We start from the raw sequence: 14,887 nt of genomic DNA, 5'->3' as shown, positions 1-14,887 counted from the left end.
CAGTGTTTTGAACTCTGCATCTGTTAGATTGCTACCTCCATTTTATTTAGTTCTTTTCCTGGAGTTTTGTTCTGTTCTGTAGTTTGGGACATGTTTCTTTGTCTCCTCATTTTGGCTGTCTCCCTGTGTTCGTTTCTATGTATTAGGTAGAATTGCTATGTTCCCTAGGGTGGCCTGTTATAGTAAGTGTCCTGTAGGGTTCAGTGGCACAGCCTCCCTGATCACCCCAGCTGGGCCCTCGATGTGTACCCTTCATGTGGACTTTACACCCTTCTGTTGTAATTGACTCTTAATTGCTGTTGGCACCTTAATAGGAGGGATTTACTCAGGCTGATCAGCTGCAAGGACCGGCTGTCCACTGGCCACCAACCTCTGACTACCTTGGATGGTCAGCTGTGCAGGGCCCTGGTACCTCCTGCATCCATTCCTTGAGTGTGTCACTGGTGAAGGTGTTGGGTGGTGGTGCTTCGACGTGGTCTGAAGCTGTCCACTGGGTGTGCTGGCTCTGGGGCAAGGTCCGCCGCTGCCAGTGTTCTACCCGGGGGCACCAGGCATAAGCTACAAAGCGATCAGCTGATGGCTCCTTCTTGTGCTGGGCTTGGAGGTGCCCAGGCAAAGCCAAGCTGTGAACCAAGGCTGGCTGCTTCTAGTGCCAGGCTTGGGGCCACTTAGAGAAAGGTATGGGGCCACTTAGAGAAAGGTATGGGGCTCGCTGAGACCAGATGCTGCTTGTTTGAGAGATTTTAGGAAAATCTGAAGCAGGAGCCAAAACAGGCACTTCCTAAGGTAAAGCCACTGGAACCAGCTTGGGTGGGCCTGAAGTTGGTTGGGGCAGGGCCTCAGGGAATCACCAGGGCGGGCAAACAGTGTGAGCCAGGTTGCTGGAGCCCCAGATATGGTGGCTGTCTGCTGCCCCAAGGAAGGGCTCACCAAAGGAACAAAGGCCTCTGACAGCACGTTTGTCCCGGAAAAAGCTGCCCCTTCAGCCCTCATCCTGATGCCAAACAGCTCAGTTCTTCCCTGTATGTCTCCAGTGCCTTTCAAGCTGCCTCCCCCATGCTAGAGCTCAGAAGGAATGAGTCTGAGTAAGTCCATGCGCAGGCCCTTTAAGAGGAGCTGCCTGGGGCTCCCTCAGCCTCAGTTCTACTGGTTTTGCAGCCAGAAGTGATGGGGATTCTCTTCCTGGCACTGGAACCCTGAGGGGGGAGGGGCTGGTGTAGGACAGGGACTCCTTGCTCCTCAGGGAGGACGACCTTCCTAGCCGAGGTGTCCTCCTGATTTTTATCTGCCACACGTGGGTGTGGGGCCAGGCCGTTCACCTCCACAGCGACCTTTTGGTGCACAGGACAGTGCTCAACCAACTGAGCCATATCGGCCAAGGTGCATCATTTCCTCTTGTGCTGGATTTAATCTCGTGTTGTCTTGTGTAATAACATGTTTTACAGGCTTATAGCCACGGAGCAATAGGCTGGACCACCCGGGTTTGTGTAGCGCACTCTGACGTTCACACAATGGTGAAATCACCAGCAACATTTCTCAGGATGCATTGCATTTTCTGTGTCCATTCCTCTGTGGATGGACAATAGGTTGCTTCCCTGCCTTGGCTGTTGTGAATAACGCTGCAGTGAACAGGGGGTACAGCTATCTTTTCAAGTTAGTGTTTTTAGTTTCCTTCGAACATAAACTCAAAAATGGACTTGCTGAAACAAAAGATTTTTTTCTTTTTTTAAATATGCTATTTGGTCTCGATTTAGGTAATCAAAATGTAATGTCTGCTTCGTTTTCTTCAGGTGAATCTATGCTTTGACCAGTTTGTTTACAAGTTGGCAGACCAGATATTTGCATATTATAAGGTGATGGCCGGAAGGTGAGTATGTGGTTTGTGGTTTGGATATGAAACCTTGGGTAACTTGGTCAGATATTCATGTGACAATTCGGAGCAAGTGAGAAATGTCCTCCCTTCCTTCCTTTCTAGTTTGCTTCTTGATAAACGGTTACGATCTGAATGCAAGAATCAAGGGGCAACGATCCACCTCCCGCCTTCGAACCGCTATGAGACGCTGCTCAAACAGAGGCATGTGCAGGTGGGCGAGGCCTGGCCTGGGCGTGGCGCACCTGGACCTGAACGTGAAACAGTGGGGTTGGCCGTAGGGTTCACGGGGTTTTAATAGCTGTCAGTTTGTTATGTGACTGAGGGAGCATCCTTACAAGGTGGTAAGATTTTAAAGACACACAGTTTCTGCCCTGGCCAGTTTGGCTCAGCGGTTAGAGCGTCAGCCTGTGGTCTGGAGAGACCCGGGTTCGGTTCCCGCTAAGGGCACGTACTTCAGTTGCAGTTTGTCCCCGGCCCTGGTTGGTTGTGCGGGTGGCAGCCACTCGATGTGTCCCTTCACGTTGATGTTTCTCTCTCTCTCCCTTCCTCTCTCTCCCTCGCACTCTATCTGTACAAAAAAATGGAAAAATGTCCTCGGTTGAGGATAAAAAAAAAAAAGACACACAGTTTCTGCTGGGTAACCTGAAACACAGGGAAGACCTTGCAGCACTGTCTCCCTGCCCGCTTGGGCTCCCGGGGCCGGCATGGGACCAGAGCCCTCGGCTCCTTTCTGGGAGCCCAAAGCCAGAGCTTAAAGGGGGGCTTTCTCTTGGCTAGCACAAAGAATAAAAACACACTGCTTCTTTTTTGTCTCTCTAAAAACTACAGACATCGCCCTGGTCAGTTTGGCTCAGCGGTTGAGCATCGGCCTGCGGACCAGAGAGTCCCGGGTTCGGTTCCCACTAGGGGCACCTACCAGAAAAAAAAAAAAAAAAAAGACTACCGACTTTATAAAAAATTAGGAAAATGCAGAAAACTGTAGGGAAAATTTGCCATTGTTCTACTATCTTCAGATAAACACCACTCACATTTTTTTTCACCAGGGGTTGTGTTTGTATGTTCACGTCCCTGAGAGGTATTGAGGTGCACGTGTGTTGTTAAGACTCTGAGACAGAGATGGGGTCATTTCTCTTACTTGTCCTCGTGAGAGTGAAGCTTAGGCATGTGCACGCCACTCTGGGGATGGTCCTGGCTGCTGTTGCAAGGGCGGTGCTGACTGGCAGATCCGGGTCCTCCGGGGCTCTGCAGGGGCTTGGGGTTTCGGCCTGTGAAGTAAGTGTGAATTAAGTGCAGGTCCATGACAGCTTTCACTTGCAGAATTTCAGCTACAGGAAAGGAGTGTGTGTACATACGCACATACACACACACAATTCAACATGTTTTAAATTTTGTACGTTATTTTTTTGTCTTTTGAAGTCAGTTTTGTGGGAGTTGGGTGTGTGTGTGTGTGTGTGTGTGTGTGTAATTGCTTGTTTTACTTGTTTACTCTCGCCCTCTTCTTCCCCAGCTCCTGGGCAGGTCCATAGACCTCAATCGCCTAATTACTCAGCGTGTCTCAGTGGCCATGTATAAGTCCCTGGAGCTGGCTATTGGACGATTTGAAAGTGAAGACCTGACATCGGTAGTTGTAAGTGTTCCCTCCTCCCTCGGGCTCAGCAGATTTGGTGGAGACTGGTCACAAGGATGAAAGCCAATTTTAATTGCGTCCTTACTGATAAATTGAACCAATGATATGTTTAGTTTTTATACAGAAATCAAAAGGTATGCACCGATTACACTTAGCCTATCCTGGGTGTATTCTTTTAGCATCTTCTCTTGTTTTGTTAATCCTCACTTGAGGATGTTTTTTCTTATTTATTTATTTTTTTTTATAGTGAAAGGGAGGGAAGAAGGGAGAGAGAGAGACATCACTGTGAGATACCTGGACTGCCTCCTCCTGCACGCCACCTACATGGTATGGAGGGGCAATTTAAAGGCAGCAGAGAGGGCATGAAAAATTTAGGTGTGAGAAGCACACTTCTGTTGCCTAGCAGACCCCTGCCTCATGCATTCTTGGCCTGGCTCACTGACCCACGTTGGTATGTCCTGCTCTGTCCCACCACCCCCATAACACTGCACCTGAGGGGAACAGATGCCACTGCCTGAGCCCCAGCTCTGACCTCACCCCTGTCCTCATGGTCCCACAGGAGCTGGACGGCCTCTTGGAAATCAACCGCATGACCCACAAGCTGCTGAGCAGGTACCTGTCACTGGACAGCTTTGATGCCATGTTCCGGGAGGCCAACCACAACGTGTCCGCACCCTACGGGAGAATCACCCTCCACGTCTTCTGGGAACTCAACTACGACTTCCTGCCTAACTACTGCTACAATGGGTCCACCAACCGGTGCGTGTGCCGCCTGCAGGCGGTTCCGATGCGCCGGCCAAAGGGTGTCTGAGCAGAATAGTCTCTGTCCCCGCATTCTGTTCCCCTTTGCTTCTCACATGTGGGTGCTGGGCAGCCCTGGGCTAGCCCTGGAGGAGTGGACAGTGTGTGGAGGGCCAGGGTCCCTTTCGGGGCACTTGTGAGTGTCTCAGAGTCACTTGTGAGTGACTACTTGCACTCTATAAAATAATGGGAGGATCCAGCTGAATTTTTAAAAATTATTGCATTTTTGGTTTTTTTTCTCCTATTTAGATTTGTTCGGACAGTGTTACCATTCTCTCAAGAATTTCAAAGAGACAAACAGCCAAATGCACAACCCCAGTATTTGCATGGGTCCAAGGTAGGTGTTTGTGTTTTTGCTATGATTTCTAAGTTCACAGTTCAGCACATTTTGAAGTTTAGCTTAAATCAGTTTAGATACGGTGGTATAACTAGCTCATGCCAGGCGTAAAATGTTACTGTTTTCTGGAAAGTGACGTAGTCCTGGGGCAGCCCTCTGGCCCAGGGCTGGTGTTTGCTAGGCCTGGCCTCGCTTCTGTCACGAAAATAAGTGAGATTGTTGGCAGATTTAAAGGTTAAAACATAGGAAGCCAAGAAAGAGGTCCAGGGCATGCGTATAAGAGAGGACCGGGGCCGCCTAGGCCCCTGTGACGCGTGAGGGAGGAGCAGAGAAGAGTGACATCAGACACCACAGGCAGTCCCTGGCCAGTTTGGCTCAGCAGTTGGAGCGTCATCCTGCAGACCAGAGAGTCCCGGGTTCGGTTCCCGCTAGGGGCACATACCAAAAAAAAAAAAAAGAAGCCACAAGCGGGCAACCAGGAGAATCCGCCCATGTCACTGTCCATCAGACAGGGGAGTGCACTGAGGAGGCCACTCCATTGCCCACTGGGGTCTGTCCTCGGGCGTGTCCCCAGGAGCCAAAGGGCAGCCCCGTTTCAGCAGCGACGTACTAAGATGTGTTCATCTCTCGTTTAGGACCTCAGAATGGTATCGCTAAAGTAGGAGTTTAATAAATATTGAAAAGTGCCCTGGCCGGTTTGGCTCAGCCTGCGGTCCAGAGAGTCCCGGGTTCGGTTCCCACTAAGGGCATGTACCACGGTTGCAATTTGTCCCCGGCCCTGGTTGGGTCGTGTGGGTGGCAACCACTCGATGTGTGGCTTTCACGTCGATGTTTTTCTCGCTCTCTCTCTCTCTCCCTCGCTTCCTCCTTCCCTCCCACTCAATCTGAACAAAAAAATGGAAAAATGTCCTCGAATGAGGATTAAAAATAAATAAATAAATAAATATTGAAAAGCCAGTTTTTTTGGTTTGTTTTAGCAAGCTTGCTTTTCGTGTCTTCAGAATGGACACATCAGTGCTAGTCAGGGCAGCCCTGTAGGTTCTGGGGGTGCCCCCACCTGAGGGTGTGCTGCGCGAACCTTGGCTTGGTGATTCTTCATCTTCATGTGTGCCTCGGGCCACTGTGAGAATTCTTGGGGGTCCTTCAAGCACGCGTCTCTGTCCCCAGGCCCTGAACCTGGCCTACTCGAGCATTTACGGCAGCTACCGGAACTTCGTGGGGCCTCCACACTTCCAGGTCATCTGCCGGCTGCTTGGCTACCAGGGCATCGCGGTGGTCATGGAGGAGCTGCTGAAGGTTGTCAAGAGCCTGGTACGTTTCCCTCGAGTGTGCTTCCTTCCCTCGGTGAAGGGCCCTGCACCCAGTTCCAGCGTGGGAGGGTTTTCTACTCTTCCACCCAGCTCAGACACCAGCTGGGTGTTCTGTGATTTCACTCAGTTCTGACACTGTCTACCCAGGTGGCGTCAGCTCGCACAGCCTGAGGGCTCAGCCCCACAGGCGGCCTGCGTCTTATAGACGGACCCCTGGGCTCAAGGCCCCACGTCCCGCCCACGGCCTCTGGACAGTGGCGGCCGCGGCCAATCAGCCTCTCTCTCCTGCAGCTGCAAGGCACGGTCCTGCAGTACGTGAGGACGCTGATGGAGGTGATGCCCAAGATCTGCCGCCTGCCCCGGCACGAGTACGGCTCCCCAGGTGAGTGCCAGCACCTCGCGTGGGAGCCGCGGGCAGCCAGTCCCGTCGGACATTTCTGGTCAGAATCCGGCCTGCTTTCCCGGCGGGAGGAGGTGGGGAGCCCGGCTGGAGCAACTGCTTCCAGGTTGCCAGGAGACGTGTTGGAGTTGCTGTTTTGGGGGGTGAGGAAGCAGGGGGGTGGGGCAGCATCTGTTGGTCGTGCTGGGTGACAGGGCTCTGAATCCTGTGTCCTCTGGGTCCCCTACGATGCCGGGACCTTGAAGGTCACCAACCAGGGAGGGGCAATAAACCAGGTACAAGTGCCCTGCTGGGCTTAACGGGACCAGGAGGGGCACCTGGGAGGAACCCTGCTCCTCATAGGTGCCCTCTGTTGAGCCTGTTTTGCTATAGGGCCCATGGGCAGGTACGTCCTTGAGTGGGCCAGGCCCGTGTCGCCCGAGGAAAGCTAGTTGGGGGCCATCCAAATAGACAGCCTTAATGATTGCAGAGAGGGTTGTTCTTGGTGTCCTGGTACTACAGGGACCCTTTGTTTCTTCTCTGATAAATCCTTGAAGCTGCAGGTGATGATGTGGTTTTTATTCTTGTAATTGGCGCCTCCTTGGAACATACAGGGTTGGTGGAGAAAAGTGGTTTTGGAGCCGAGGTCTAGGGCCCAGGTGCTGCACAGATCACCACGCAGGGGAGGTGGTGTCTGGGGCCGGTGGCCGTCTCCTTGGTGGACGTGGTGTCAGTGGCAGTGCCCTGTGGCCAGTACGTGTGCCTGGCTGGGGCTCAGCCCCTCCAGCCCCCAACCCTGCCGCTTACGCCCTGGTCCCACAGGCATCCTGGAGTTCTTCCACCACCAGCTGAAGGACATTGTGGAGTACGCGGAGCTGAAGACCGTGTGCTTCCAGAACCTGCGGGAAGTGGGCAACGCCATCCTCTTCTGCCTGCTCATCGAGCAGAGCCTGGTGAGTGAGTGGCAGCCAGCCTCGCCCGGCCTGCCGAGGCGTCCCTACAGGTGGGAAGGGAAGGCGTTCTTAGAGGCTCCATCTGTGGGGTTATTCACTGTGGGGGAGGCAGTTGGTTCCCTGCATTTGAAAACATGGACGCGATGCAGTTCGTCTGAGAGCGTCTCACTATGTGAGCATCTTAAGAACATTGTTGTGAGGTGTTGCCTGCAGCCACACCGGCGTGTGTGACACGCATGTTGCCCGGGAGACTTGTCTACAGTGACGGGCTTCGCTTTTGAGGTTGTGGAGCCCGGAGGTGTTGCTCAGTGTGACCATGAAACTGATTTTTAAATTTCACTGAAGTACAGTTATTTCACTTTTAAGATCACCGCAATCACCCTGGCCAGTTTGGCTCAGCAGTTGGAGCATTGGCCTGTGGACCAAAGAGTCCTGGGTTTGATTCCGGCTCATACCTCGGTTGCTGTTCAGCTCCGGCCCTGGTTGGAGACGTGCGGGTGGCAACCAATCAATGTGTCCCTCTCACATTGATGTTTCTCTCTCTCTCGCTCCCACTCTGCCTGAAGATAAATGTAAAAAAAAAAAAAGATTACCACAGTGGCCCTGGCTGGGTAGCTCAATTGGTTAGAGCATCGTCCCAATGTGCCCAGGTTGCGGGTTCCATCCCTGTTCAGGGCACTTACAAGAATTAACCAGTGAATGCATCAATACATGAAACAACAAGTCAGTGTTTCTCTCTCCCTCCCTCCCTTCTGCCTCTAAAATCAATCGATTAAAAAAAAAGACTACAGTGCAGTTGGACAGCACCACCACCACCACTGAGAACTCGCACAGTGGGACACCCACTTTCTCCACTGCTTGTCTCCTGGTGGGTTATTGTATCCATCCCTCTGTCCCCTGCGTATCACGGCGGCTCTGGAACTGGAGAACAGGATCTTTACCTAAATACACACGAACTTTTGTTGTTGTGTGGTTAATCCTCACCTGAGGATATTTTTCCGTTGAATTTTAGATAGAATGGAAGGGAGGGAGAGGAGAGAGAGAGAGAAACAGCAACGTGAGAGAGACATGTTGATTGGTTGCTTCACGCACAACCCTAATCGGGACCGAGGATCGAACCTACAACCCAGATATGTGCCCTTGACTGTGAATCGAACCTGCGACCCTTTGGTCTAAGGTCCAGCGCTCTAACCACTGACCCATGCTGGCCAGGGCTCCATGAGAGTTTTTAACAACCAGGTCATTTAGGAATGCAGCCCTTAACCAGCAAAATGGGGGTGTTCGTGAGCAACAAAGAATTGCAGTTTGGGACAGGTGTTCAATGGCTAACCTCAAGCAGCCCTCCTTGTACGCAGAATTGACCCTTAACGTGGGTTTGAACTGTGAGGCTCAGTGGAAAACCTGCATGGACGTGGACCACGCAGCTCACACCCAAGTTGTTCAGGGTCCTCTGCGCCTTGTTTCCAGCCCCGATTGCTCTGTCCACCTGCCGAGAGCTACGTTCTAGCTTGATCTTCTCTTTCTTCGTCCTAGTCTTTAGAAGAAGTCTGTGACCTGTTGCACGCAGCCCCCTTTCAGAACATCCTGCCGAGGGTCCATGTGAAAGGTGAGCCTGTCCCTTGTTTTTTTGTTGTGTTTTTTTTAAATATATAAAATGTAACTCTGTGATTGTTTTTCATACAAAGGACAGAGTGTAAGGTATTTTTTCCACTGTAGAGGGAGAGAGACTTGATGCCAAGATGAAGCGACTAGAATCAAAGTACGCCCCCCTGCACCTTGTCCCTCTGGTCGAAAGGCTGGGGACCCCTCAGGTAATGCATGCTGGGTCGGCTGTTGCTATTGTGCTGGCGGTCCATGCCAGGCCGTGGGCGAGGTGAGCTGGGTGCCCAGGCTCTGGGAGAGGCCCAGACCAGGAGGCATTAGGAAGCTGGACGGGTCCACTCTGGCCCCAGTGTCTCCAGTGGGGTTCGTAACAGGACCTCATCACGGGTGGTTGGAATTTGGAACGAGCTACATCACATGGAAAGGTCTTAGAACACCTCCAGGTGTATGAGATGTATGCAGTATCGTCACTTATTCTGGTCCATCCCTTCGTGAAGAAGCCTTTTTTGTAGGTTTTTAAGACCAGAATGTGGGAGGCTCAGGCGGGAGGCAGGGTATCAGAGTAGAGCTGCACAATTCTCGGTCTTGGCTGTGTCACCATTTTGGACCAGATAATTCTTTGCTGTGGGGCTGTCCTGTGACTTGCAGGATGTTAAGCAGTATCCCTGGCCTCTGCCCATAGATGCCACTAGATCCACCCCGAGAAGAGCTAAACTCTGACAGTTGTCCTTGACTGTGCATTATATTTAATCTTGTAAGACACATAGGTAATAGCTGACATATTTTTTTGTTCATGCTTCTAAAAACCTTCTTCTGCAAGCTAATACAGTTGTGCAGTTAGTCAGAAACAAAACTAGTGTAGTCGGTTTCAGCTCCTCGGTCTCCTTCCATGGCGCTTAATATTCTGTCCTTTCCACAGCAAATTGCCATAGCGAGAGAGGGGGACTTGCTGACCAAGGAGCGTCTCTGCTGTGGCCTGTCCATGTTCGAGGTCATTCTGACTCGGGTCCGGACCTTCCTGGATGACCCGATCTGGCGTGGACCTCTGCCCAGCAATGGGGTCATGCATGTGGACGAGTGTGTCGAGTTTCACAGACTGTGGAGTGCCATGCAGTTTGTCTACTGCATCCCTGTGGGGACACACGAGTTTACAGTCGAGTAAGTGTGTGCTCCGTGGACAGGGAGGTGGGAGCTGACATTGGGTTAACACACAAGACTGCAGGAGGTGACTCGGAGCTCAGCTTCTGGGAGTCATCCCTGGAAACTTAGGCACATTGATGTGCATTTTTCTAGATGGGGCCACAGCTTCATGAAATCCTTCATGGAGGGCCCAGGATCTCAAAACAGGTTAGGAGCCCTGGCCGGTTTGGCTCGGCGGTTAGAGCGTCGGCCTGTGGTCCGGAGAGACCCGGGTTCGGTTCCCGCTAGGGGCACGTACCTTGGTTGCAGTTTGTCCCCGGCCCTGGTTGGGTCGTGTGGGTGGCAACCACTCGATGTGTCGCTTTCACGTCGATGTTTCTCTCTCTCTCTCTCCCTCCCACTCTATCTGAAAAAAATATCGAAAAATGTCCTCGGGTGAGGATAGATAGATAGATAGATAGATAGATAGATAGATAGATAGATAGATAGATAAATAAAAAAATAAAAAAAAAAAAAAAAAAACAGGTTAGGAGCCCTGGCCAGTTTGGCTCAGCAGTTAGAGCGTCGGCCTGCGGTCCAGAGAGACCCGGGTTCGGTTCCCGCTAAGGGCACGTATCTCGGTTGCAGTTTGTCCCCGGCCCTGGTTGGGTCGTGCAGGTGGCAGCCACTCAATGTGTCCCTTTCACGTCGATGTTTCTCTCCCTCCCACTCTATCTGAACAAAAAAATGAAAAAATGTCCTCGGGTGAGGATAAAAAAAAGAAATAAAATAAAAACAGGTTAGGAAACAGTGTCAGAGGAGCCCAGGAGGGGTGTTCACCAAAAACAGGGACACACCACTGGCTGCGCAGTGTTCCCAGCAGACAGCTCCATCACGGACCTGTGGCGGGAGACGCGCAAGACTTCCACTGGTCGCCTGTCTGCTTATGTCTTCTCGTTTGCAGGCAGTGTTTCGGAGACGGGCTCCACTGGGCTGGCTGTATGATCATCGTTCTCCTCGGGCAGCAGCGGCGCTTTGCTGTCCTGGATTTCTGCTACCATCTGCTGAAAGTCCAGAAGCATGACGGCAAAGATGAGATTATCAAAAACGTGGTATGTGGAAGAAAATGCTCTGTCACATGGGGACATTTCGCACACATAAAAAGCATGCTTTGTGTATATTACAACTTCTTTCTCCAGGGATGTTTTTCATCCCAGTACGTGAAGTGCCACCCACGGAAGCTTCCTATTCATTCCCAAAGTGAATCTAAATGTAATTGATGCCCTGGCTGGTTTGGCTCAGCAGTTAGAGCATCGGCCTGTGGACCAGAGAGACCCGGGTTTGGTTCCCACTAAGGGCACGTGCCTCAGTTGCAGTTTGTCCCCGGCCCCGGTTGGGGTCGTGTGGGTGGCAACTACTCAATGTGTCTCTCTCATGTCGATGTTTCTCTCTCTCTCCCTTCCTCTCTCCTTCCCGCTCTGTCCGAAGATAAATGCAAAAAAATGTCCTCAGGTGAAGATAAAAATATTTTTAAAAAATTGAATGTAATTGATAAGTAAAGCAGTCTGGCAGCTAAAATACTATTGCATTTTTATCCTCTTCAAGGTGCTTAGATGTATTTCACAATTTGGAGGCTCACAGGATCCACGCTTTCAGGCTACTGGTCTACTGCTCTGGTCTTTGGCCTCCTCTTGGTCGTCGAAGTGTGGTTTGTTTTGGCTGCTCTTGAGATCTTTCGTCTTTGTCATTTTGTAGATTCTTTGTCGTTGAATTCTAGATCATGCTCAACCATTATCTTTTGAAATAGTTTAGTCTTCCATTCTCTCTATTCTCTTCTTTTGAGACTTCACTTAGACACGTGTTAGACCCCTGTATTCTGGTCTCCATCCCCTTTCCCCTATTTTATTAATTTCTATAACAAATTGCCACAGATTTAGTGGTTTAAAACAACACAGTTCTCTAGGCCAGAAGTCTGGGGACAGCATGGCTCAGCTGGGTCCTGTGTTTAGTCTCACAGGGGCCAAAATCAGTGTGTCCAGAGGCTGTACTTCCTTCTGTGTAGCCTCTGGGGATGAATCTGCTTTTAGGCTTTAGCAGGTAGTTTGCTGTACTCAGCTCCTCACAGTTGGAGGACAGAGGCCCACGTTTCCTTGCTGGTTATTTGGCCCACATCCCCTTTTTTTTTTTTTCCATCCTTTATTGATTTTTAGAGAGAAAGGAAAAGCGAGGGGGAGAGAAAGAGAGAAAGAAACATCGATGAGAGAGAACATCAATGGGCTGCCTCCTGCAAGCCCCCCACTGGGGATTGGGCCCACAACCTGGGAATGTGCCCCGACTGGGAATCGAACGAGCGACCTCTTGGTTCCTGGGTCAGGGCTCAACCACTGAGCCACACCGGCCAGGTCCACATCCCTCTTATGCTTTGCACTTGGCAACCTCCAGCCCTTCATGCTCTTCTTTCTGCTTCATCTCTCTTGCCTCCAGATGGAGGAGGGTCTCTGTTTGTGATTAGATTGTGTCCATCTAGATGATACAGGGTATTCTCCCTATTTTTTATTATTCTTTAAATTCACTCTATTTTAAAGTCTAGACTTAACTATATTTGCAAGTCCCCCTTGCTGTGGAAGGTAACATGTCCAGGTTCCAGGTATTGAGATGAGGACATCTTTGAGTGGCCACTTTGCCTCTCGAACCCCTGGTCCTTGCCTCTCTGGACTGGACCCAGAGAACTTACTTTACTCAACCAATTCATGTCAGCTCTGTTTAATCTGTTTTTACTTTTGAAAATCATTTGTTTATATTTAAAAGTTCAATTTGGTTCTTCAACTCTTGGTGATACCTGATAATTTTATCTTTTTCAATGAATTTTTGCCTTTCAAAAAGACACAGGCATACACATTTCACATATTTTGTATTCTGTGTCTTTTCGTCCTAGTATCCGAGGCCTCAGGGGTTTCCAGAACTCTGAAATGTCACCTTGTTTTTGGGATGTTTTATGTGCCGGCTCTTGTTTCATTTATTTGGATTGCTTTTCTCCCGAGATGTTCATTTGCTTCTCATCACCGGAGACTGTTACCAACTTGGCAACTGAGCCTCATTGGAGGGTCCTGGCTTCCTGAGCATCTCCAGTTGTCATCCAGCTTGCTCACAGCCCAGGCTGTCTCTCCGTCCCACTGACGTGGTGGCATCTGTCTCGGTTCTGCTTCACATCCTATATAGACAGAACCAGCAATCCCTTTTAGTTCTCTCTCTCTCTCTCTCTCTCTCTCTCTCTCTCTCTCTCTCTCTGTGTGTGTGTGTGTGTGTTCTTCATCTAGTTTTGTTACAGCAGGACCACCTCTCAAAGCATCCTGCCCACAGTTAGTTGCTGGAATTCTAAAGCTTGTATTACATTAGATGGCTGTTCTTTACCCACTGAGCATACTGTCTAGATCTCTCTACTCCCAGTTTTCAGCACATCCCAGGTTCTAATAGCTACCTGCTTGATGAATAGGGTCTGTAAGTTGTACAAATGAGAAAGTCTACTGTTAGTAGCATGAAACCAGCAGAGAAATGTGTTCAAATACAAAATATAGATGTGTTCCAGTAGTTAAAGAGATGGTATGTGCATCAATAGTTTGCTATAATTTTTCAGAGAAAATATGAAAACCCTGACATTTTGAAACATAACAAATGTTTACGTTTTAAGAATAAAACATCTCGTTTTAACTGTTACAGCCTTTGAAGAAGATGGTGGAGAGAATTCGCAAATTCCAGATTCTAAATGATGAGATAATCACCATCTTGGACAAGTACCTGAAGTCAGGCGACGGGGAGAGCACACCTGTGGAGCATGTTCGCTGCTTCCAGCCACCGATCCACCAGTCCCTGGCCAGCAGCTGAGGACACACGTGTCACCTGATGCTGGAGTCCGGTCCTAACTGCTTTCTGTAACTATAGGGCATGTTTCTTTTCATAAACTAGGGAGATTTTTAGGGACTATTTGTCCATGTCTCTGTACCTGTTAAAGGCGGTGCTTTTCAATCTGAAAGCTTAATTTTATAAAATTGACTTATTTTTCTAGACTAAAATTGTATATGCTTTTGGTAATTAGGGAGTCAGGTTACTGGCTGCTGGTTGTTGCCATTGTGTTTAGTTATTTTCCATTTTTCCATGGAATGTCAGCAAGTGCTGCTGAGTTCACCCGTTGGCCCCTCAGCAAAGGATCAGTGATGTTTAGGGAAAGATTTATGAACATCAGCAGGAAACACAGTGCCCGCTAACTGTAATAAAATCCGTTACTAATTAGAATCGAAGTTAATAATTACTTAGCTTTTGTGGAGGGATTTTTCTAATGGTCTTTCACGAATTCTAAGTCATTGTTCCCTTCCCTTTTTTATGTCAAGTCTTTCAGAAAATACTGAGCTTGACTCCTGTTTCTACTAAACCCAGCTGTAACAAAGTCTCATTTGCGAGGAATGATTTAAAGGTTATAGAAATAAAACAAATAAAGTGTATTTGCGGTCATTCATTCATTATGGCCCGGTGTACCCTGGCTTGGACAGGCGCTTTCTCTGCTTATAAGTGCACAGATTGGCCAATTAATTGCTGTGACAATAGGGTCTGAAGCAGGATGGCGTTCATTATACTGTTCTACCTTTTGTGGACAGGTTTGAAGTTTTCTGAAAGCATTTTTCATTAATTTTGTTTGTTAATCCTCACCCAAGGATATTTTTTCATTGATTTTTTAGAGTTGGGGGGGTGGGGAGGGACATCAGTGAGGTAGACACAATGATCAGCTGCCTCCCACACAAACCCGACCTCAGTTAGGGATCGAACCTACAACCCAGGTACGTGCCCTCGACCCTTCTGTCCACAGGACAACGCTCTAACCACTGAGCAACCAG

General features: G+C 49.6%; 1 protein-coding gene across 1 annotated transcript in view; it reads left to right on the top strand.

Annotated features, from left to right (window-relative positions):
• The window catches only part of CYFIP1 (cytoplasmic FMR1 interacting protein 1), a 56,084-nt gene extending 41,543 nt beyond the window's left edge, over nt 1-14,541 (top strand). The window contains 13 exon segments of the mRNA XM_036277952.1: nt 1,791-1,867; nt 1,976-2,084; nt 3,381-3,500; nt 4,060-4,259; nt 4,551-4,638; nt 5,806-5,949; nt 6,240-6,330; nt 7,150-7,280; nt 8,814-8,886; nt 8,997-9,091; nt 9,802-10,040; nt 10,966-11,113; nt 13,719-14,541. Of these exon segments, the coding sequence (XP_036133845.1) occupies nt 1,791-1,867; nt 1,976-2,084; nt 3,381-3,500; nt 4,060-4,259; nt 4,551-4,638; nt 5,806-5,949; nt 6,240-6,330; nt 7,150-7,280; nt 8,814-8,886; nt 8,997-9,091; nt 9,802-10,040; nt 10,966-11,113; nt 13,719-13,883 (1,680 nt within the window). The 3' untranslated portion in view covers nt 13,884-14,541.
• Nucleotides 14,542-14,887: the final 346 nt, after the last annotated feature.

The sequence above is a fragment of the Molossus molossus genome, unplaced genomic scaffold (assembly GCF_014108415.1).
Source record: "Molossus molossus isolate mMolMol1 unplaced genomic scaffold, mMolMol1.p scaffold_m16_p_24, whole genome shotgun sequence".
Classification (NCBI taxonomy): domain Eukaryota; kingdom Metazoa; phylum Chordata; class Mammalia; order Chiroptera; family Molossidae; genus Molossus; species Molossus molossus.
This window is presented reverse-complemented; position numbering and strand designations above follow the sequence as displayed.